Source organism: Dromaius novaehollandiae, chromosome 1 (genome assembly GCF_036370855.1).
Source record: "Dromaius novaehollandiae isolate bDroNov1 chromosome 1, bDroNov1.hap1, whole genome shotgun sequence".
In the NCBI taxonomy this organism is placed as follows: Eukaryota; Metazoa; Chordata; class Aves; order Casuariiformes; family Dromaiidae; genus Dromaius; species Dromaius novaehollandiae.
This window is the reverse complement of record NC_088098.1, coordinates 69,418,401-69,442,180: the sequence shown is the minus strand read 5'-3', so window position 1 is coordinate 69,442,180 and position 23,780 is coordinate 69,418,401. Positions and strand designations below refer to the sequence as shown.

The window sequence follows — 23,780 nt, the reverse complement described above, 5'->3', positions numbered from 1 at the left end:
TCATTTTACATACTCAATGTGTAAAAGCAGTGGCTGCAGTGATAGGCTGCTACTGAAACACATTCATGCACATCTTCTCGCAGAGTAATTGTTCTTTCCTCAAAAACAACAGTGAGAAAAGCTTCCCGGCTTTCCTCCCAGAACTGTAAAGATGCTCAAAGATTATCTCTATCCTGCAAAACCCTCTTGAGCATACTGAGCAGCAGGCAGTGTTATTTCTTGCAGGGTTCCTGCTTTGCCGTATTTGTCTTGCCCCAGGCTGCAGCTACAAGCTCCTTGGAGCAGAGGTTGTCGTTTTGTGTGCATGAATATGTGTGCGCAGTGTTCTTCAGGCACCAAGTGCTCTCAGGGCACGACAGTAGCACAAAAATTAATTACAGAGTTGTGGTGTGAGACAAAATACAACCAGAGTGTCCTGTTTGCTCTGCTTCCACCACAGATTTGTGCCCCACAGTTGCACTTTTTTAATGACAGACAGAAGACGACCATTTTTTCAAAGTTGGTAACAATGCAAAGTGTTGCTCTCTCTTGAAGCTGCTAAGCTGCTACAGCACCCAAAGGCAGCTGGGCTTCGCACCCTGACTCTGGCTGGAACGATTTTTCCACAGGAAAGGGGAAAAAGCCGTTTGTAAGCAGTTTATGACCTTCTTGTGCCAACCTTCCTCTTTGTATACAAAGAGGCCTGTTTATTTTTACCTTCTTGACCTCATGAGCCTGAAGTAATAGCTTCCCAAATCTGCTGCAGGCCATAACCCTTTCTTTTGGCATTGTTGATTCCCCAGGCATAATTCTCATAATTTCTCATCCAGAATTTGCTCTTATTTTCAATGGCACACAAAATATGTGTTTTCAAAGGTTGTAGATTTGGGATTAAAGTACTTCACACAGACTCTAGCTTTGGAGTCACCATAGGAAATCATATATGCACCCAGACATATCAATAAAGTATCATCTGCAGTATATTTTATCTAATTATTTTTATAGTATATTATCTAATGTTATATTTTTAGTATGTTATCTATTTTCCATATCCCATTGTACTGTGACCATCTGTTTTGAAGTATCAACCAGAGAATTCAATCACTGCTGTGAAATGGTACTCAGGTATATATCTTTTTATTTAAAGTAGTAACAGTTGTCCAGGTCTGATTGGTACAAACATAATAAACTCAAACCAACAAATATAGAAAAGCAGCTCTGAAAATATGAGCTAAAGGCTTGAGCTGAAAAAATTTTAAGGTGCAAGAAAACACAGATGAACGTTGCGCATACCTGGTGATCAGCTTCTCCCCCAAAATAGCAACTTTGTACATGACAAGTATTTCGAGCATTTGCAGTTGCTGGATGGGTAATACTATTCTTTGAGTGTCCTCTGCTGGTTATTACATGGCATAGCAATAAAAGCCACCTTGGATAAAGTGTCGTAAGCTGCATAGATTTTGCTTAGAAAACAGTGTCACTACAAAGTTCAGAATATTTCTTATGTTTTATAGTCACAACCAAAAAATTAACTTTTAATACAATGCTACAACTTTCAGACGTTTTAAACAATTATTTCATTTATAGCAACGTATTTGTGGTTATAACCAGGCATAATGTTTTCAGCTGAACGAAGATAAAATGTCTTCTGGGAAAATACTGCTTTTGCCAGATTTTGCCAATTTTGCAATGGCAAATGGTTGAGATGATTCATTTCATTGAGGTGGGAATGCTTCGCTTAAAGGTTTTGCTTTTATTTTGAGCTCTCTGTTGAATTTAATGAAATTGGAACCCTGCAGTCGGACATCAGCCTGGTGGGACTTTGGGCGCAGGATCCGAGTGGCACGTTTTGTGGGGCTGTGAGGAGGTGGCTGTTCCACCAACAGCCATCTCTGACACCCTTAAAAACTGCCAGTGGGCTCAATCAGTGATGCCAGGTGGGATTTTCCTTCCTTATCAACTGAGAACTTAATTCCATTCATATAACTTGTTATGCCTGTTATTGGTAACCTGGTACACATACTCATACTTGAAAGTGAAACATGCCTGCGTGTAAGCTTTTCTTGTTGCTGATTACAAGTTTGTTACTGCTTTCACTTTCCAAAGAAATGTTATTTATTGTTTAGTTATTCATGATATTGTGAGAGCTGTTCCTAAAACAGGTGCCCTGATTCATGTAACACTGGTTTAAATGGCCTCCTAAATACAGGATTCTTTCTCTGCTTCAGGAAGATCTGCCAGAGGTTCATTGCTCTTGAAATTATCTTCTTTATTCATAGGAGCATCTTCTCTTCCTCCATTTTCAATAGATCTGGATTTCATAGCTTGATAGTGTTTCTTTACCAGTATTAAAAAAAGGATTCCTAACAAGTAAGAAGGAGCTCTTATCACCGCTGATAAGCCAAGGTAGGCATATCTGTGGGACAGAGCATAAAAGACAGCGTTAGACTTTAATTTTTCAAAGAAACTGAAACACACAGCAGCTTGGGGGAAAAAAAAAACCCTAAAACTCACTCTGTCTGAATGGTGCTATAAACTGCTATTAAAAACGCTTGCTAAAGAATTTATAATATTATGAAAATAGTTGCAGAGCAAAACTTCCATCATCTTCCCCCTGTTCTTAATGATTTTCAGATCACTTTAAGGCCTGAGATTTTTTTCAAGGCTAGAAATAGATGGAGATCCCCACATTGGGCTATTTTATATAAAACTAAAAAATACATCATAAGCGGTCAAGGGTTGAGTGAAACTGAAGAAACCTTGAGAATATTCCTCCCGGAGACAGTTTTTGTTTGTATTTAACCAATGCCCTCAGCTGCCCAATGTGATTTTCTTTCATTTGTTTTTCTCTCAAGTATGGCAAATACACAAAGTTCTTGCCAGTATGAACAAACTACCTGCAAATAAAGTAAATTTGGGTATCTTTCCTCTCTTAGTGGTAAATCATACAACCCTAGGTCTTTTAACTTGACTCAAAGGATATTTTTTATATGTATATATTTCATTTCATGAAGGTCCTGACATTGATACCAAAGGGCCATGACTTAATCCTAAGATTTGTCAGTTTTGTAGTTCTGGGCTGCTGTAAATCTAAGTCCAGAGTTAACGTTTGGCCAGTGTTTGATCAGTGATCTCATACACTATAGTATAATAAAATAAAGAGTATCTATCTGCCGTGAGGAAATGCATGAGGCTATTTCTTTGTGTCCTAATTTACCTTACCTGTAAGCACTGGAGTCATATATCCTGCAAGCCCCTCGCTGCCCACACCTTCTGGTTCCCCATTTCAAGCATGTCCTGTCAATCAGTGCACCAAAATAAACTGGAGCTGGAATTCCAGCTGCAACAAAGCAGATAGAAATGTCTTAAGACATCACAAGACTCTTTTTTTTTTTTTTTTTTTTTTTTTTTTTTTTTTTTTTTTTTTTAAGAAGTCCGCATTGTACTTTCTTAGTGGCAAGTTCCATCCTGAGCTGTAACAGTGGCATTGGCAGATGAGACTGTGGGTAGTTGTTCCTTTCCTTTATAAGTACCTCATGGGGACATTCAGAATAACTGGGACACCCTCTCTGTGCCACATGGATCATCAGTTCCTGGGAAACGTGGTCTGAGGGTGGAGGTTTGGCCAGGCTTGTAATCTCACACCTTGCTTCCTCCAGTGCACTGGTTTCTCAAACATGGTGCTCTTAGCTGCTGCTGGCTTTCAGGACAAATGTAAAGCTCCTGCAGGAGATAGCTGGACTGGCTGTGTACATGGAGCACTGAACTGATGGTCCCTTCTACACATAGCCTAAATTAACCCTTTATCTCTATCTGAAAGTAGTTGATAGGAAGATACAGAACCAAGTATATATATTGCAACCATATTTTATGTTAACTTTCTTCCTACACAGACACCCTTCATTCTTACATAGGAAATGATTTATTCTGTAAAACCAGGCATATAATCTTGCACGTTGCTTCTTGCATAGGGTTCTTGCGAGTATGAACTCAACAATCCATCTATAGAGGTTTGTGTATTATGATGACCAGGGCTGCAGCCAGGGCATGATGAGAGGAATGCTCATTTTGGAGGTCCCCAGAGAGGGAAAGGGGAGCACTGAAGCTTTGAATTCCAAGGCACTGGGGAGAAATGCCAGCTTTCACGAATCAATGGCAGTGGCTCCTATAAGGGAAGGTGCTTGCTGGCTTGATGTGCTCAAGCAGAAGTCTGTAAGAGGGGCCAGTTCTTTATTCATAATCCTTTTTCCCCTTCCCATGGCCAGCAAAACTCCAGGAATCCCCTTGGCATACCATGTTTTATGATAGAGACTAAGTCCTGAGAGTTGGGTCAGAAAATCTGCCCTGTTACTGTGTGACGAGGAAGGTACAAGAGGACAAAATGTGGATACAATTTCCTGTCTCAAAGTGCCTCATCAAAATCCTAAGTACTGACTACAGCCCTAATCAACCTCTGACTGTAGACATTTGTAAGCTGCTGGTGGTGTCTTAGGCTTCATAGTAAATCCATCTGGCTTGACTCTTCACACTTACATTTCTTGACATTTCTAAAATGCTGGTTTTCCTATTCCATTGACAAAGAAAACATAGAAGGAAACAAGTAGATAGATGTTTTCCTGTCTGTCTAGGCATCTTAATTAACCATCTCATTAGCAACGCATCTCATTAGCAATCCTTAGATGAAAAAGAACATTGCAGCATGCCTATAAGGAAAGGGAATCTAAGCGCTTGTATACCACGAAAGCAAAGTTTCAGTAGGGACAGCACTTTCTGCTGTGAACTCTCTCTTATTTGTGTTGAATAAAGTCTTATTAGAGCTCTTCGCTTTTATCTTACTTGCAGCACTATGTCTCAGTAAGAAAAGTCATCAGTTGAGTGGTAATTAAGATAATATTTTAGTTTTGCTCAGAAACTCTTTCCATTTTGGAACATCATCCTCCCAAAGTGCAAAAATATTTAATAAGCAGGCCAAAACATTTCAAAATTGTGTCAGCTGTTTTCACAGTGAACTCTTGATGGTATGTTGGACCTTGAGGAACAACCCAGGATTTAAAAGCAGTTTCAAGTATATATCTCGTTTACAAACGGTGGTTGCATTTGTGTCATTTAAAGCTACAGAAGCAAACATCTTAATTAGTCAGAATAATTTCTCTTACCTAGCATTCTCATAACGAGTGTGTGCAGACCAACTGCAAGAGATTTCAGCTCTGGCTGGACACATCTGAAAGAAAGAGGGATAAGTAAGAAGTGTTTGCCTACCTAGTGCTTAGATATGCCTGTTAAACTGATGCTATTTCCCCTGGATTTAACACCCTTAATCACAGAATGCCAAGCTTCAGGAGAGTGCTTCTGACATCTGCTGAAATAGGCCAAGTTGTATGAAAAAGGTGAGTTAATCTATTGTTTTCTATCATCTATTTCTTGGAAATTCCATTCACTAGTTATTCACCAAAGAGGTGAAATTTTAAAGACATAATCACACTCTGTATCCTAGGGTTACTGAAATACAGTCCCCAGCTACCTTAAATCACTGGCACAAATTTTCTCACTTGATGAGAAATATTTTACTCATATGATGGAAAATATCTTATTGCTGTGAGGCAGAAGTGTTGCATATAGCTGCATTGCTGCAGCATCGTTTTATTCTCAAGTGACATTCGTCAAAGCAGTCTGTTCAATTGCCACATCTTGAAGTACACTAAACTGTCTGGCAGTATGTCCATCAGTTTCACGGGGAATCACGTTCCAAGCATGTGAATTGGGCATCTGATATTGAATCTATTATGTATCCAGTCTGTCATCTTGCAAATATTAACATGGACGACATTCAAAAAGATGTCTCACAATGACTAGGAAGGGGGGGAGTTTGCATTCTGATTTCCATACTCATTTAGGATGACATAGTGCCCTTGGGACACTGATTAAATTTGCCACTAATGCATTTTTCTACTGCTTGAGCTTACTCTTCAGGTTGCTGAAAAGTATATATGAATTTGTATACATGTTCCTAATTGCATCCTGGTATCCCTGCACATATATACCACAAAAGATATTTGCATAGGTGCCTCACATGTCCTGAATTTACAAACATCTGATGAGCATGATCTGTTAGGTCTACTACACATCCAGGAATCTTGACAAATGTACAGTGTTCTCAAAATCCATGTGGCCAAAATAGCCAAACAGAGAAAGAAGATGTTCTGGAAAACCTAGGTGTATGATACCTATAATGGTATCCACCATTACAGAGAAGTTGGAAGCAACATACTAAAATTGACTTACTGCCAGCAGCAAAGTAAGGTTTAACCCTAGCAACCACAAACAAATGGAAAGTGAGAAAGCTCAGTAGAGAAAATACATTATGCTGCAAGACAGTTTTTGTTGCTAAGGGAAAGAAAGAAACCTAAACATCACTATGATCCCCCCATTGGAAAGACTCTACTCTTGGTGCATACTTACTTAATTTTACTTACCTAAACATCAGCATGAAAGCTGGGGTGCCTCCCAATGCATAACAAAAGCCACTTATGACTTGTATTACTGTATAATAAATAAAGTTCCTTGAACAAGCATCGCTTTTTGGGCATTGCCCCAAAGTGACAGAGTTATTTCCCCACTGTGATCTGCTGGCTTCGAGGCAGCTACAGTTATGGAAGAGCTGAAAGACACAAAGGGGATTTTGTGGGGCATTGCCCATGTGGCGACACGTCCTACTGCCAGGCACAGGCGGAGGCTGCAGCCTTGCTACGTATCCTGCTCCTATCTCATTTGCCTTAGAGGAGCAGCAGCAGTTTCTTTTCTTTCCTACAAACAGTGCTCAGAGGCGGAAGGGAGGTTCCTTGCCAGGCTGCTTTTATCAGTGGACTCAGCACTGCTTTTTGGGAGGTGCTTGGAGCATCTGCAGGGCTGGCCTCAGCCTTCGCATCCCTGCAGAGGAGTCGAAAGGGAACTTCCCCAAGCTTGGGGACCAGTGTTTTTGCAGCTGGGTTATGCCACCTATTAGCAGACTTATCTCTGTGAAAAGCACCCAGGTTGTAGGTCCCTCCTGCTAAAGCTGATGCATCAACTAGAGGTACCTTGCAGCTGTAAGCATCAGCCACCTGCCAAGTCATAGCTCATGCAGTGCTGTGAGGTCAGCAGCAGGTGCAGAGAGTTTGAGAGCAATAACCCCCCCTTTTAAGCAGGAACTGAAAGGCATGGAGGTCTGCTGAGGTGAGGGGAGCTGTGTACCATGAACTTCAGCCTCTACAGAAACAGGCTTGCTTCTGTGAAAGGCAATTGTCCTAGTCTCACAGACCCTGCTGAGCCCTACTTTCCCCCCCGCCCTTCAATATGTAAGAGTTTAAGCAAAGAATCTCCTTGGAAAAGATCACTGTAGGCACCAGCAAGAGACTATCCAGAAAGAACAATCTTTTCTAGAAACAATTCTGTCTGAGTGAAAGAGAATACCCTAGACTATGTATTTTCTAGGATGATTATCTGGCATCCTAAGACATGAGAATTACAGTGCGATGATGCCATATATCCATGACTGGAACTGTCTTGCTCTGTGCCAAGCAGGGCTCAGCCATCTGGAAAAACAAGCAGTATCCTGCCATGACAGAGTCTCTCATAGAAACAAGCTACCTCTGCTCAAATCACTCTTCATATTTGTGCAAAAGTTACGTTAATGCTCTGTACCAGGGAAGAGGACAGTTATGTTAGTGTATTTCCACTCTTGGCTGAAAACCTCAGAGGAGCCAAGATCAGGTTTATGAAAGCCAAATGATGGGCAATGGACATAGACAATATGTAAGCATTCTGAATAATTTTTTCCACCTCTACGTTCAATCCACAAAAGATGAAATTTAGTATCTCCAACAAAAAGCTTGGGTTTTTAGCCTAATGCGTAATAACTCAGGGAAATCTCTATGCCTTCCATGATGTTTGCAGCCAAAGATCATAAACATTTTACTTACCATTTCGCAGCACCTTTGCTTTCCTCTAAATGCATGACACTACTAAACCTCTGATGCTATATAGAAAATAAGCTAGTAAAAAAACCCAGAAACTGGAGCAAGCTCTTACCATGTTCTTTCCATGTCCCACCGAAGCCGTGCACCCAGCGAGACATGCTGAAATGTATGTAACTCCGTTGTCTCCACACACAGGATCCCACACATTGGTGGCACATTTGCAGTCAGAATTGCAGTCAGAAAATAAGGCATTTTCATGGCTCTGAATGGGTTTGCTTAGAAGTTAAGTTTAGACTGGTGTAAGAACAACTTTTAATCCAGTGCTAAGGTCAGTTTAATCCCTTCAACTTTCCCTTCTATCTGACAGTGTCACTACTCTGAAACCTATGCCAAGGACATAGGTTTAAATAGCTGAGTTTCTACAGTATTGATCTTTTTGCTTGAGATTTTATCTGACTTCCACTGATATTAAGATTACTACATTATAAAGAATTTTATAACAACTAAAAAGGTTGCTGCTAACTTTAGCTCCCAGGCATAGATAGAAAAGAGAAAGAAAAAAAGGCTTAAAGGCTTTGAGAGGTTAGCTAAGCTATCCCCTAATTGTAGGTATGGCTAGCAATAGTTAAGACAGCCTTGTCAAATATTTGTTTAACTGTTGGTAAAAGCCACCAATGACAGAAATTAGCTTTCCTGGTATTCACCAATAAAATATTCCCGTCTTAAAGCTTGGCCTAACTCTTCCTGAAGGACATGAAGAATGCAGTATTCCCATTTACTTTAAGCCATCTTTTGGGTAGTGAGACCTATAACACAGGTGTCTTCCTTCATCTCCTCCCTTCTGGAGTAACTAAGCTCATATGTCTGCCACCTCTTTCATCTTGGTGCTTACTGCGTGTATCCCCTGTTCCACCATTTGGGTTCTTAGCGAAGACATTGTTAGGTACAGGACGCGTGACAGACAGTTCGTCCTCAGCTTCCAACAAATGTCAAAATCCCTGGCATCCTGCATAACTGGTTCCACATTTTAAGCTTTGAACCAGCATGGTTTGATAAACGAGTTGTAGTGACAGATTAGTCAACCGAGGGTAAGCCTTCAGGGAGCTGCAGACAGATTCACACCAGTTATGAGGGACTCTGAGCTGGCTGGACATCAGGCAGTGCCAACCCAGAAGTTGTATAGCCATGCTAGTGTGCCACTGGGCCCCTCTGAGAGCCCTATGCTAGGACACATCCCTTGGACTGACGGCTTTACTCACTCCAAGAAAAAATAACAGCCAGTAACTTCTGAACCCGGGTTCTAGAGAACATCCTCAGTAAGCACAAAAGCTTCATTTTGCTTTACAGCAGATAGAGAATTTAGCATGTCCCAGTCTTTCCACCTCCATGCAGGATATACTACCAATGCTGTTTGTTACATATATTTCACCTTTTTACCAAGGTTGGACACATTCTGCTAGAAAATCACCTCTGATATAAAGGCAGCAGTATGTGAAATACCTAAACAACCCCGGTAGCAGCCAAATGACCTACATTGAAAATGATGTAAGTTTTGCTAATAGATTTGTAATTAAACTTTTGCCAGTGCTGTACTCTGGCAGGCTGGCACTCCCCTGTTCAATAAAACTATGACAATGACGCGTGGTAGGGTTCACTTCCTCTAAGCACAGAAAAAGTGTTTTCCTATTTTAGCTTTGATGTCATAGTATATAATTTGGACTATTTCCTTGTTCCCATGAAGAAAAATGTACTATCTATTTTATACTCACCCATCATAGGACACTGTCAGTCCTGCCACCACATGGTTCTCACAGCCCACAAAGAAGTGTGACAGAGAGAGGAGGAAGGCCAGAAACGACATGCTAAATGCAAACTTGGCTGCTTCAATGATGCCCATTTTGTATTTCTTCATTATGAGCCCTCCTAGGAAAATCCCAATACCTACAGGAGGTAAGGATGTCAAACCTGAAAGATTATAGAAAAGGTATGTTAAAATAAGGGACTCACACTGCCTGCTCAGCCTGTTCCCTATGTCTGGCATGCTATTTTGACATGTCTAACTCTTAAAACCACTGCACGCCCAGCTGCCTAACACAGGCTTTGGCTCCCACTTCCATGACAAGCACCCACCAGTCAGACGTTGCAACATTTAAAACTCCCACAGCACATCCATTCCACATTTTGAGTGACCTTGTTCTTTCTTTATTCTGATCCCACAGACACCAAAGGAGTAGTTTGTATGCTGTCTTCATATAATTCAGCTTCAGGAGAGGCATCAGCCTATTCTACAAGGAATTCAGTCCCAGAAAAAGCATGCCAGAACTTCTCCCCATGCATACATATAGTGCACAGTGTCACTCACCTATGATAAAGTTAGATTTAGATGCAGATTGTCCATACTGCTGTTCCATGTACTTTGGTTTGTAAGTAAAGAAACCAATAAAGCTACTGAACTGTAACAATGAGCTGCACAAGAGTGTTAGGTACATTCGATTACTCAAGACTTTTTTCAGGGAAGTACGGAAGTCTGAAAGAAAGGGATATACGAGTTGGCTTTGAAAGATACACACCAGAATTGCTAGTGAGTAATCCATGAAATTTAGGGAAAAATCCTTTCCTCAGCTGTCCAAGTGCAAATTGTACTGATCTTCATTGCATAGCACCTGAAAGCAACATCTGGTTCTCAGATAAAATAGGAGAGGTTGAGGTAAGAGGAGAGAATTTTATGAAATGGCAAACTTAAAAGCAGATAGAACTACCGATTATGGCCTTCATCCTATAGTGAGATCTACACTTGACGAGTTTTCACACAGCAAAGAGTTCTTTAAGCTCACGTGACTAGCATCACAGATTCAAGGCTAAGAGAGGGGTACCTATGTAGAGATGCCCAATGGCATGTTTTCCAGTGGGATCTGAACAAAGACAGAAGAATTTTCTTGACGACACAAAGCCGTAGCTTCCTTACCCTCTATGTCCCCACTTCCCTAGTGTAAGGACTGCTCAGCCAGAACTGAAATTCAAGCCTGCCATAGTTTCCTCAGGAAACAAGGTGCTTCAAAGTCTCCATGAGCTCTACGATGATCAGAAAAATAATTTGGCTTTCAGTATTGCAAAAGGAGCCTTCTAATATTTCCTTTAGGCTCTAATACAGAAACAATTTTTTCCACAATCCTAATCTAGTCTAGTGCAAAATTTTAGAGGTAGTTGTCACTCATGCAATGATTTAAAGCAGGCAGATCCTCACAGTGCTGAAGGTACTCTTTGTCCTCAAATAATCTTTAGCGGACACCTCCTTTCCTGAGGATAGCTAACTGGTTTAATTTGAAGTGCTGGGGAGGTGAAGTGTTCAGCAGAACTATCATGTTTCTGCTGTATATTGTACCAATTGCTTTCCATAGTTTTACAACATGCAAAACACTTGCCTTTCAATATTACTGACCACTTCTCTGGCTTAGATTTCACAGAAGTATGTGTCTTCCTCATGGCTCCCATCCCTTCCAGCAGACCAGATGAAGTTTTGTCATTACTGGCTTCCTCTGGCTTTTCCAGACTCTTCGGCAGGAAGCAGAAAGGAATAGCAGCTAGGAGACTGATTATTCCAGCTATTACAAAACCAAGCCACCATGCGCCCACCCAGCGGGAATCCTGTGGGGTTATAGTGATGCTTTCTAGAATTGAGTGAGACAGAAACGAGTTACTTCAATGAAAAAGCTGAGAGTTTCCACTCTTTACCTGCAAACATAGCTACATTTGACAGTATCTGACTCTCAGTGGTAAAGATAATCATCTAACGAGAGACCTTTTTGCACTGAAGGTATGAAGAATCACACCCTGGATGGTGTCATGGTTCATCTGCCTTCCTGTGGCATATGACGACTGCCATTTTGACTGGCATAAAGAGCAACACTGTAGTCCTTACCCAACACATCAGAATCCAAAATAAGTGGCAGACAGGCCCCAAACATTGGGTCTTATTAGGCCTTAGCGATCTCTACTGAAACTATCCTTTGCTTACTCGAATTATGTAGGTCAGTATTAAGCATATTTTCTTTGGCTTCAGTGAGATCAGCCATGAATTTACACTTGATTATATATTACAAGAAAGACGAGAGTGGTTTGTTGTATTTTTATGACTGTTAAGTGCCTTCAGGTTTGCTGGTGGACCAACACTCTAAAACTTTTCACTGTGTGATCAGAACTGGCTCAATGCTCTTATGCTTAGGTAAAACATAACGTTGGCTTAGCACAGGACAGACATAAAATAATTCATCTATCCAAGCACAGGATCCTGAAGAGCTCAAGTTCTCCCTCCTGCCAGTAAAATGTGATCACCCACTGCTGCTGATTGGATGGGTTATCTCCCGAAAATTTTCTGCCAGTCCACACTGCCCCACTATCCCTGACTTGTCAGGTGGGATGGAAGACGGGCTGGCCAGGAAACATGGTCTCAAAAATGATTCCTGCCTCTTCCAAGCATAAGTGAACAGATTGCAGGGCCATGGCCACCACTTGTGGAGATCACCCTGCCCTCTCTGGCGTTTTGCAGAAGTGATCTCCTGCGTTTTCTTTTCATTCTAACAAGCAAGAAATAGAAATATATTGCAAACATTAAATGAATTCTAAATATTGTAAAATGCTCAGCTGAAAGGGGAGGTAGTTCACCAAAACTGAAAAATTGCTATACCAGCAAAACCCTTTCATTAAGATCTCAATTTAGTAAAACAACTTTGTTTAGTGAGAGTTTTTGCTACTAATATTTAGAATTAAGCATGTATTTAATCCTTTAATCCTGAAGCAGAGATCTAAATTACATCCTCTGTCTAATTCTTTCCCCCCCTCCCCCCAAACAAACTTCCAACAATATCTTGGAATATATAAATATATGGAATATAAAACACACAGATTTGTAGAGGAATCTGTTACCAACAGTGATGCAAACTGATTATTATGGATTAGCTTATTTTCGCTTTACCTCTGCTTTCCTTACCTAAATCCACAAATCCAATATCCACGTACAGTTTTGTACATAGAGATCCCAACAGGAAACCAAACATTGGGCCGAACATGGCTATCGTGTGCAAACTTGCTGAAAGCAAATGCAAGTATATTTTAATGGCTGAACAATTTCTCCTGCAGAGGATGATTTATCTCTTATGCTAACAACCTCTCAGTTTATTTTATGTTGAGATTACCTATATATACAGGTGCATTTTCTTCCTTAGCAAAATCATCAAGATAAGAGATGCCCAGTGGTGTTATTGGTGTCTCGCCAATTCCACGTAGCATGTTTCCCAGTAAGATATATATCCACATATATGATGATGTTTCCTTTTCACAGCCTGCACATAATGAGGGTTACATCTTCAAAACAGAATAGTTGCATGGGAAATGGTGACAAATCTCAGGAAATTAAGCACATAAAATGTTTATAATCTAATACATAAGGCATTAACAACATTCTCCTTATGGAATATTAGGACAAGGTTGTCAATCTCATTATATCTTTTGATAGTTTTTTAATAACACTTACCTTAATCTCCATAATGTTTAGTTTCTAAAGATACAGGTATCCCCCTTCCCCCAAATACCCATGTAAAAAAAAGTGACAGATAGATATTGTCATAAATATATTATCTGGCATATAACATATCTTAACCTGAGAAGTTAGAGATCATCACTGGGGCACAGCTTAGCTTGTTCTCTACCCATGCAGCATGCAAAGCAAAATGAATGACAGCTATACTCCATATTTATAAGTAAAATCCTAGAAACCTCCATTCATTTATGGTTAACTCTGTGCAGCTTCAGCTCCCTTCATGCCATTCTGTTTTTTTTTTCCCTGGGTCCTGAGTGCCTGAATCTCTTTGGAAGTTAATTTTCTTTGCATGCATTCTCAACAGTCCTTTTAGGATCGTTAGGGTCATTTTATTGTAATCTGGAAGGGTAGATGTAGGAAACCGGGGATCTGGATCTAGTAATCTGTGGTTTACTGTTTTTTTCTTCTCCAAATGAAATGCACAAAGTGCATTTAAGTATTGGTAATGTTCCCAGACAAGTAGAGCCTGAAGTTAGAAATCTAATGAACATCTTGCACTGGAGAATAATTCACTCGACTTAAGACCAAGGTCTACACAGGATAAAACTAACTAACTGCTTCATTTGTACTTACACTTCCTTACCTGATTGTGAGACTTCCAACACAGTTTTGTTGGCATCTTGATGCAGCAAACAGGGATTTATGTATGAAGTTAAGTTGACTGAAGATGCTGTATGTGATACTGTCTCATACTTATAACTGGAAACACACAATAGTATATTTAGAAGCGGTGTTTACTAGCGAAATATTAGTGCAGTATGTAGCAATTACCTGACTGCTATTTCTGTAAAGAGAAATCTATATGTTTTTTAAATATCAGTCCAAAGTGTTAATGAAGGAGTATTTTTAAAATATAGAAAACTGAAGCACTAAAATAAAGAGCAAATCAAAGTTAGAAGCTATCTAGAAGACCATCTAGAAGACACAGCAGTTTAAACTAGAAATTTCCAAAGGGCTTTTGAAAATAGTTGAGGTAGGATTGAACTTTTGGTGTCAAAACATAGGGTCTGGCCCAAGCCAGCTCCCTACCCTGACCCCATGGACAAGGAGAGAAGGAGGAACCTCTGGAGTGCAAGTATCCCTTCTTATTTTAGATACACATCTTCGGGAGTGGAAAAGGGAGAAATCATCCTCACGAAGTACCTGTTGGCCTGTTAATTGGCATTGGCTTTAGAAGGAGCCATTGTATAGCAGAGAGTGGATTAAGTTATTCTCTAAAATGCACTGTTTGGATGTTTTTACAGTGCACAGGACAATGCTGTGGGGAGATGGCTGAGTTGCTCAGGTGCTAGAAGCACCTGCTAGAAGCAGTCCAGCTGTTTTAGCACAGTCATCTTCCCGGATACTAGCCCCCTGAGATGCAAAGTACAATTAGTTCAGGCACAGCAATATGGCAAAATATACTTTCTGCTTCTAGGAACCGGACTGGTTCTGCTAGACCATGCAGTCTTATTTTCAGTTTGAAAGAAAGAGTGTTCATCTTAGGAGACACTGCAGACCAATTTCCTCAGAAAAATCCAGTCCTTAGCTCATGAGAAACTTCATGAGTTTCCCAGTATAGACAAGTCAGATACACAGTTCGACTTAAGCAGTGGGAAATATAAGTCTGGTGCTACTGCAAGATCCACCACTGTGATGAAATGTACTCTTTAGTTTTCTTTTTACAATAATACATCCAAACTTTTTCCAATACATCTAATCAAGCAACAGAAATATGTCTCACTATATAGTTTCACTGTATCAGAGCTATGGCTAGAAATATTATTACATATAAGCAAAATAGAGTAATTCTCTGAATCTGGAGAAGATGCACAAAACTTTAAGTTTAACCAGCCACAGCAAATCAGTTTAACCAGCCATGAGCATTTGGAACAGGAAAAAAACCTGGGACCAGTTCTATGAGCACTGATTCATCTGCAGACTCTCATGGAAGCTGAAAGGCTTCTTTGTGTGAGGGGTTGCTGTCTGCCATGGGAGAGCACAGAATCGATTTCACAAATAGGCTGCCTGAAGCCACAACCAGGCTCTGGGTGCCTCTTTCAGGGAGCTGGATTTCTTCTAACGAACTTCTTTGTAGGTTGTTTTCTTCAATGATTTAGCTCTGAAGCCCTGGTTTTGTGTGAGGGTTGCCTTTTACTATAAATAATGTCATATCTCAGGTAGGGTTGTCACCCAATACGAAGCTACCAGCTCAGAGGTTTGAGGTCCTATTCGGAATGGCACCAATTGCAACTTATTCTGGAAATCATATAGGTGGGTTATATAGTAGGTGTATCAATAATTTTGCTGTGATTCATGATGGTTTAACTTTCCTGCCCACATAAACCTGGCATCTTTATTAACACCCAGCAATACCACATTCCTAGATTACCACTGATTTCCCCAATAAAGTGTTTGTACAGTAAGCCATTCAGGAAGATTATATAATTCTTTAAAGCAATAGCACTAGCATGGTAGGATGGCTGAAGACTTTCAAAGAACAATATTTTTTGTTTGAAATTTGATTTTTCAAAAGATTTTCATAGGGATCTCTTTCCTGCCAAAAATATATATATATGTTTATAATGATTTCCTAAAATCATTTCCTTTTCTGTGTCTACTCCAGAAAAAATCTGATTGAAAATTAAAGCATTTTGGGTTTCAGATTTTTGCCAAAAGTCGAATTTCTACCTTGAAGGAACCATATTTTTTCAACCAGATATAATGTACAGTAATGTATGTGTCACATGTCACTTTCACTGTTGAGTTAGCTAGGTCTTATTCAAGGTGGGATTCCATAGGTCTTTGGAAATCTAAGACAATATACATGAGCTTTTCTCAAAAAACAGAGAACAATATCCAATTCCAACATTCTGTTACCCAAATTAATCTTTATTAGTACTTACTATCCCATGAAGAAATGAGGCATTGCTGTTAAAATACATCCCACAGCCATAATAAAGCATCCTACAGCTATTACTTTGGGCCTATGAAGTTTAGCTCCAAAGTAACTTACAAATGTTATCACCAGCAAATTACCTAAAAAAAGAAAGAACAAAAATTAAAGCAGATGCTGTGTCTCGTATTGCTCTGAAAAATTTGCTCTGTGTTATGGGATATCAATTACCCATCTCAAAACTTCCATCAACGAGACCAACTGTAGAAGATGTAAGGTCAAACCTTCTTTCAATCTGAGTGATGGAACTTTTCATAATCGTACCAGACAGTGCTTTACAAAAGTAGCTGAACGATAAAGCAGCGAGAAACACCTGGGGAAAGATGAAGATGGAAAACGGGAGGTATGAACAGAGAAGCAGGTCATACAGACATGAAATAAGTTTAAATTTGTGTGGAATATTCCTTATGGTATATGTTTTAATTGGGTTGACTTTGTTAGTCCAATTCCCGTGATAATGTTGTGTGTGAATTTTCACACGCTTTAATGCTACGGAGAGTCACAGTCCTTCAGCGTCCTTCAGCGAGGTTTGCTCCAGGTCTCGTTTCCCCTGCTAGGGAGGGTTGGCTCTAGGCTCTGAGCTGAGAGCAGCCACTTGCTTTAGCTATGTTCAGGGTTGCTCTGGCCATCTCGATGACGAGAAAGCTTGATCTTTCCTGCATTGCTGGTCAAAGGTTTTGCAAGGCAGAAATCCTACGGACTGTGGAATTTAAATTTGGCAAACAACTCCCTGGGGACTGGTTACCTTGCTGATGTCCTGTGATGAAGTTTGTCAGAGTGCTGAGGCCCAACGCTGGGCAGCTGAAATGATGGGATTTCTAAATGTCACAGAAATGTTAAATGTGCCACCAGTAAAATTCCCCATCAACAGAGATTTACTGAAACTAATCTAATGTCAGATGAACCTTAGCCACAATTATCTTCTGCCTGGGTCATGTGTTACTTATTTTAGGCCTGTTCATCTGGATGCATCTCTGTTTAGATATATTTTAAATATATATATCATAGCTATGTTGCTTGTGTACCTCATACCTTATAAAGGAAAGCTTAATATTCTCTAATATTGCTTTTAAGTAATTAAATAATTTTATAGTTGCTTACACTAACACATATTGTGGCTTTTTCAAACAAAGATATATTTGATAACAAGTTAAACTAAGTCTGTTTAAATATTATCCAACTATTTCAACAGAGACTAAAAACAAATAGACTTATTGCTCACTGGGTAAAAGTTACAATACAATATAACATTGGGTAAGTAAACAAAATTAAATATACATTTAGACCTTTGCATTACTATCTACTGTAAGAAATAAGGCCAATCCTGACAGTAAACGCCTGAAAATAGTTATATTTATTCTCTTTTGGTCTAGGAATGAAGGGAAAAATTTCACAAGAACAGGCATTGTCCTGATATATTTCATATTTGCTGAGTCAGTTTGGCAGAAAAGACTGTGAGAACCACCTTTCTTGCCTTATTGCAGCAATGATCTCTCTCGGGTTCTAGCTGAAATCACAAACTGCAGATAAGCAGGAAAACACAAACAGAAATGACTTAGGTATTTTGGGTATGAAAACACAATGCCAGCGTAAACCGTAAAAACCTTTAATAGGAAAGTGAAGCAGAGAAAGAGTTTGCCTTTTATTACCTCAAAGATACTGTGTCTATAAAACTCTAATTTATATGAAGGCAGTCACAGGACACGCAGTCACAGATTTCACTGTCTTGCAGCATTGCCTACGTATATGATGGTAAAGCTAGTCCCACAGTTCTCCCAGTGATATCAGATTCTATTTTTGCAGGTATGTATGGATGGCAAAAATGAGTCATAAAATACAAAATGTGACAACCTTTGCCCAGTACTGTAGCCAGACCATGTTGGAAGTTTGAGAAATTTGCAATTATCTATTTTTTCCGTTATTCTTTCCTTTTACAGACTTTTCATAGGGAGAAATGTGTTCCTGGTTACAACTCCACTGAGCCTATGGAATTAACCTGAGATGAAGCTGGCTCAGGAATTAGCAAAGACACAGACCCAAATACATCAGTGTCACAGGAATCCTGCCCTTGTAGTATTTGCAGCTCAGCCAGAAATGATAAATACTAAGGCTCTAACATGAAAGCAAAATTCTCATTAGTTTACCAGCTTTGTTCAGTCAATGCATTAAATTCTTCCTATGTGTTCCTGAAAGCTCAGGTGCTCGTGTGAATCAGTGGACTGCTTGGCCTAAGGGCCTTAGTATTTGCTAAAGCCCCTGGAATAGGATTCATGTTGCCCCATTTTGGCATTACAAAAATGGGTTGCAATAGCAACCTCCAGACAGCAACGTGTCTTAGCCACCCATTTTAGGATGGATGAAGTCTACCACTGGAGATTGCTACCTCTCTCCAGTGACTAAGGAGGGGACTTAACTATGAATAACTTGAGGGTAAATATTTTAGCTCAGGAGTTTTTATTTTTTTAGGACATGGTTTGATAAGACCAAACCTTTCCCTGTACCTTCAGTGTGTTTTCAGTTTCAGGAGAGATAGGGGGAACAAGAATGAAGTAATCTGTCATGTCACATCTTGAACAACATTTCTTAACATGTGACAACAGTAATTTGTGGTGATGATCAGGCACCAAACCTTCAGGCCCGTGCAACAGGAAGTCTTCTTTTTGACTGGCAGTTGTTTATTTGCTTCATCGTCCAAAAGCTGGGCAGGTTCTGCTTCCTGATTTGAGTCATCAACATGGCTGGATTCAGTTTCCACTGTCATGGTTGATTTCTTTACTGAATTATCTGAACCAAAGAGAAAATGATAATAAATACAGGAACACATACATCAAGGTAAAGTTGGTTAAGGATCTCTCTGATGAAACAGCAGTTATGGGAAAATGATGAGATGTTGTAACTGAATCTTTTCACTGGAAAGGATTTGGTTCAATGACTTCAGTGTTTCAAAGTGTATATTTGTTTAAGCTTTGAGGTATCTTGTTTTGACATCTCTTTTTTTTAAAATGAAATGGTTCTTCCCCCTCCTCCCCCCATTTTTTGTGTTTGCTTTTTTCGTCTGGAATGACTTTTAGTTCTAAAAAGAGTAAGAGAGAGCAACTCGGTCCAAACACGACCTAAAGGGGTCAACATCGCATCAGTGCTGAGGAACAGGGAGTCTGAGGGAAGCTTTGCATTCCTGAGCCAAGCGGCTTAGGGGTCAGTCAGCACACTGGTAGGATCTGTGTGATAACACCATGCCATCTACATTCATCCTGCTTATTCCTTTGCATTGGCTGGTCACAAACAATTCTTAGTGACAAAAAGAACTAATTATTTCAGCTACCTGAGCTCCCATAAGGAGCTTAGATGTTCTTTCTTTTTGCAATGGCATGCAGGGTCTCCTTAGTACCTTTCTGTCTGCAGAATGCAATCTATATCTATATCTATGCATGCGATCTGCTGCTACTCAGCAGTTCAGCAGATTGCTCCAGTTTCCCTGTGAAGAGCACATCCTGCAGCCACAGAGGACTAATCTTTCTCCTCCTTTGAAGTAATAGAGCTTTTTATTGTTGAAAGATTAGTTGCATGATTAAGCTGAATTTGTTTTTATTGCAACAAATACTACAAACTTCACATCTGTCTTTACTGATTTTTTAGAATTCTATATTGGAGGGATGGGTAAGTAATATAAAAGGAGACTACTTCTGTGAAATGCTGTAAGGGAAGTTTACATATCTATTTGCAAAGTTTATTTAAAGAATGAAAACACTTGCCCGTTTGTGCAACTCCAACTACAAACAGAACAGATTTCTGAAGGAAGATCCAAAAGTCACTGCAGAGCCCCTCTGGGAAAATGGATCACTTGAAACAAACCATTCTTCAGGTCTGCAGATCTTGACACACAGAGTAAATGGGAATATTGGAACTAATGAACCCAAGTCAGAGCTCAGAAATCATAGCTCTCAGGAACTGATTTATCTCACCTCTCATAGTAGCCTCTTCCTTCGAGAAAAGAGCAAGAAAGAGGTAGAGGGAGGAAAAAAGCATACAAAGAGATGTTTTCCATGGTTGAATGGAGCTGAAAAAAAGTTGGACGAACTTTTCCAATGCTGGAAAAAGTCCAGCTGCATTTGCAAATTGCTCTGCTACAGGTCATATGGCAGAGTAACGTTTTTCAGAGCAGCTGAAGGGCAGGCATTGCTCTAATGCACGGTGGTGAGGAACAGTTCTGTTTACTCAGATGGGGCAAGCCTCAACGATGTTAAAACAAGCAAGCAGAGATTTAAACAGTTTAAAAGTTTCTTAGGCTTAAGTTCACCAGCTTGTCTTTAGGTGCTATTGCTGTCATAAATAACTCCTTTCCTTTCCCACTGCTCATATCTGCTTCCTGCACTCTTCACTCAAGCAAGTGCCACTGCTTCTGTGACTGTACTGTAAGTCTGGGTCAAAAAACTGATCCAAATGAAAAATAACTTCCCAGATGCACACCTTGATTCCCTGACAGCAAGGAACAAGACACGGAGGAAGGATTTGCTCAAGCCTGCATGTTCGCAAAACAAGATTCTCTGTGCATTTGGCTCAGGGAGTGAGTACGCAAATACTTCTGAGCAACTGGTCCTCCAAAATTTAGCTACACCCATGTAATGTGAAGATTAGTTTCTTCCTCTTATGATCGTACATTTAGGACTACAGTAAGATGCTGGGATGGCAGGTTTTTTTTGAGAGTCTGAAGATAAAACAGGATTTATATTCTGGATATAAGGAAAGAAAGAGCGAAGGCAGAAAAACATGAAGACAGAAATAAGACGCAAAAGAGAGAAAACAGAAAGGCAGTTAAGTATCCATAACTAACAAAAGAAGTTTTGAAGACATTATCAGGCCGTGGAGGTAAATGTTTCAGAGAGGGACTGTGAAGGCATAAGAAGGGAGGACAGGCCCTGAGGGTGAGAGCAGTGTCAAGCAGCAGGTTAAGAAGAAAGTGGCAAATAGCAAAACAGGCATCGACAGGCAGAGGTTAGGGTGTCAGGCAAAACAAAGGATGAAAAAGAAGAAAAATGAAGTAAAATTCATCTTCTGGGGGCAAAAACTGCCTGATGCACACCAAAAGAGTGTGAAGCCAGCCAGCAGCTGGTAGCCGGCTGGTTCAGCAGTGTCAGTGATGAGCTCCTCCAGCGATCCAGGGGAAGGACTCCCAGGCGAGAGCAGGGTGACTAGCTCCTGCCAGGGGTGAATAACACGTGTGCTGTTCCTGCTTTGCACAGGTGCTACTGGCAGGACTGTTGCTGAGCAGAGAGGAGAGGCAAGAGAAGGAGTGACGCAACCACTTCTGGAGAAATGTTAGAGTGGGCTACGTGTAAGGACCAAAAGTTGAAGCTGCTGGCAGCCTCTCCTGGTGTCCTACACTGCCCCCGACCTACGTGGAGATCTTTTAGGGATAGGAAAAGATTAGGGCTAGGGAAATGTCATGCCACAAGAAGACTAGAAAAAAGGTAAAAGGTAAACTTACAGTCATTATTAACCTAAATTAACTGTTGAGCCTGACCATCTCAAAGCTAAAAAGTATTGATGAAGTTGCTATTTTAGAACTATTCCACTAGAATTTGTTTCCATCTTTAATAATTAAAGGATTTGGGTACCAAAAAAGGAAAAGAATGAAGTTCTCTGCAGCACATTTGTTCATTCAGTCATACTGCTTCTTTGCAACTACTACTCTTTGCTTGTACAAGCCATCTGCTGCAGTAATGACATGAAGTCGTTGCATTTGCAGAAAGAAGAGATCTACCAAGTGACATAGCGGAATGTGCAAACACATAGCTGTGCATATAACAAGCCTGTTTACGTAGTTACTCAGCCTAAACAAACAAACAAAAAAATCACCCTGTCTCCTTTCCCAGGAAAATAAACAATCCTTCCCCCCAAAAGCAAGCATAAAGAAAAAAGGCCCCAAAGCCCAAGCCATACTATGAGGATGAAAGTTAACACTCTTCCGTGTTGTTCCAATTGCTCTCTTTCTCACTCACTTTCCCATTATACCCAGAGAATATCTGACAAATATCTGACAAATAGATCATTTATTCTGGTGGGAGCTGAGAGCTTTCACAACATCAGAGGAAGCACACAGCACCTTGCAAGTCCCTTGCAATGTCCAGCAGCCCGCCTTGCACAGCACAGCCACAGGCTTCTTCAGTGCTTCAGAGTATATGACCTTAGAGGGGCCACTATCTCTGGGATGCAGAATACTAATCTATCCCTTAATGAACATTTTAAAAATTCCAGCTTGGTTTCCCATTCCCTACATCTGTGTAAACTATAACAAGCACCAATTTAAACACGGCATGAATAACAGGTAATCAGTTTACAAAGGCGAAGACAATATTTTGCTGCAGATTGTACAGAATGGTATGAAAGAAAATATGATTGAGGAATTTTCAGAATCCAGCAAGGAAACTGTAAATCCTGTGGCTTTTTCTCACTGCAGTTGGAATCTGAAAAGCTGTATCACCATCCAATAGACTACAATATGACAAATCAGGAGCCAGATTTCATCTAGGACTTTACGCAACTATCTTGACTTGTACCAACTCCAGTGCTAATCCAAGAATCTTATTGCTCTCTAGGTACATTAAGGAATCACAATAAGACCTGTTAAGTTAATGTAATATGAGAAATGAGTATCACAAAGTGCTGTGCAGGCCTAAATGCTGCTTGCATTGCTCATGAGATACCCTGTTTACTGTTCAGAGAGACATGTACAATTGTAGGGTGCCATCATTGCAACAGGAAAGTTACTGCTATTACTGGTCACAGGAGATGTGACTAGTACTACATTGGTAATCCTCATTAACTGCCAACACTAAATGGTAACATTGTAAAGTTAAGACAAAAAGAATATTAAAAAAGTGCCTACCTAGGTTTTGTATCCACAAAAACAGCAGTTATACTACCAGTCAAATAATCAAAAGCCAGAGTAGTCTCTCCTTAAGCAAGGCTGCGCTGGTACTTGGTAGAAGAATCATTAACTTCTAACATAAGCAAATATAAACTATGGTTTAGGCAGTTTTAATCTTGTCTCCTCCCAGTTCTGCCCTCTGTTAAAGGTCCCCAAATATGCGTTTATCTACAGGAGTCAAAAATTAATTAGGTAAAAAATGTGCAAGTGTGCTTCATTTGCACACTCTTTTGTGGAACACCTATTCTCTTGAGCTTGTCAAGTTTATAATTTCATATAGTTCATACCTTCCTTGCTCTTAAAAACTGTATGACCCAACTTTAGAAGTGTTTGTGATAACAGATATCTTAAACATATCCTGGTATGATGTTTTATTTTCTTAATCTA

General features: G+C 40.0%; 1 protein-coding gene across 1 annotated transcript; it reads right to left on the bottom strand.

The window, feature by feature from the left end:
• Positions 1-1,099: 1,099 nt before the first annotated feature.
• LOC112978875 (solute carrier organic anion transporter family member 1C1-like) lies at positions 1,100-23,487 on the bottom strand. Its single transcript, XM_026092626.2, has 15 exons — positions 23,352-23,487; positions 19,095-19,249; positions 16,637-16,778; positions 16,416-16,548; positions 14,114-14,229; positions 13,127-13,273; positions 12,922-13,020; positions 11,357-11,602; positions 10,297-10,461; positions 9,704-9,899; positions 8,047-8,209; positions 6,453-6,637; positions 5,136-5,200; positions 3,202-3,319; positions 1,100-2,395 (listed from the first exon to the last, which is right to left on the bottom strand). Exons 2-15 carry the CDS (start codon positions 19,224-19,226, stop codon positions 2,179-2,181), a joined length of 2,124 nt encoding a protein of 707 aa, XP_025948411.2. The 5' UTR covers positions 19,227-19,249; positions 23,352-23,487; the 3' UTR covers positions 1,100-2,178.
• Positions 23,488-23,780: the final 293 nt, after the last annotated feature.

Bases quoted from the DNA above. Each gene is read 5' to 3' on its own strand.
- LOC112978875 (XM_026092626.2), bottom strand. From the start codon at position 19,226: ATGACAGTGGAAACTGAATCCAGCCATGTTGATGACTCAAATCAGGAA. The intron at 10,462-11,356 runs GCAAGTGTTTTG...CCTTTCTTTCAG, and splicing joins GTGGTCAGTAATATTGAAAG to ACTTCCGTACTTCCCTGAAA. The intron at 6,638-8,046 runs GTAAGAGCTTGC...TGTGTCTTTCAG, and splicing joins TGGGACATGGAAAGAACATG to CTCTTCCATAACTGTAGCTG.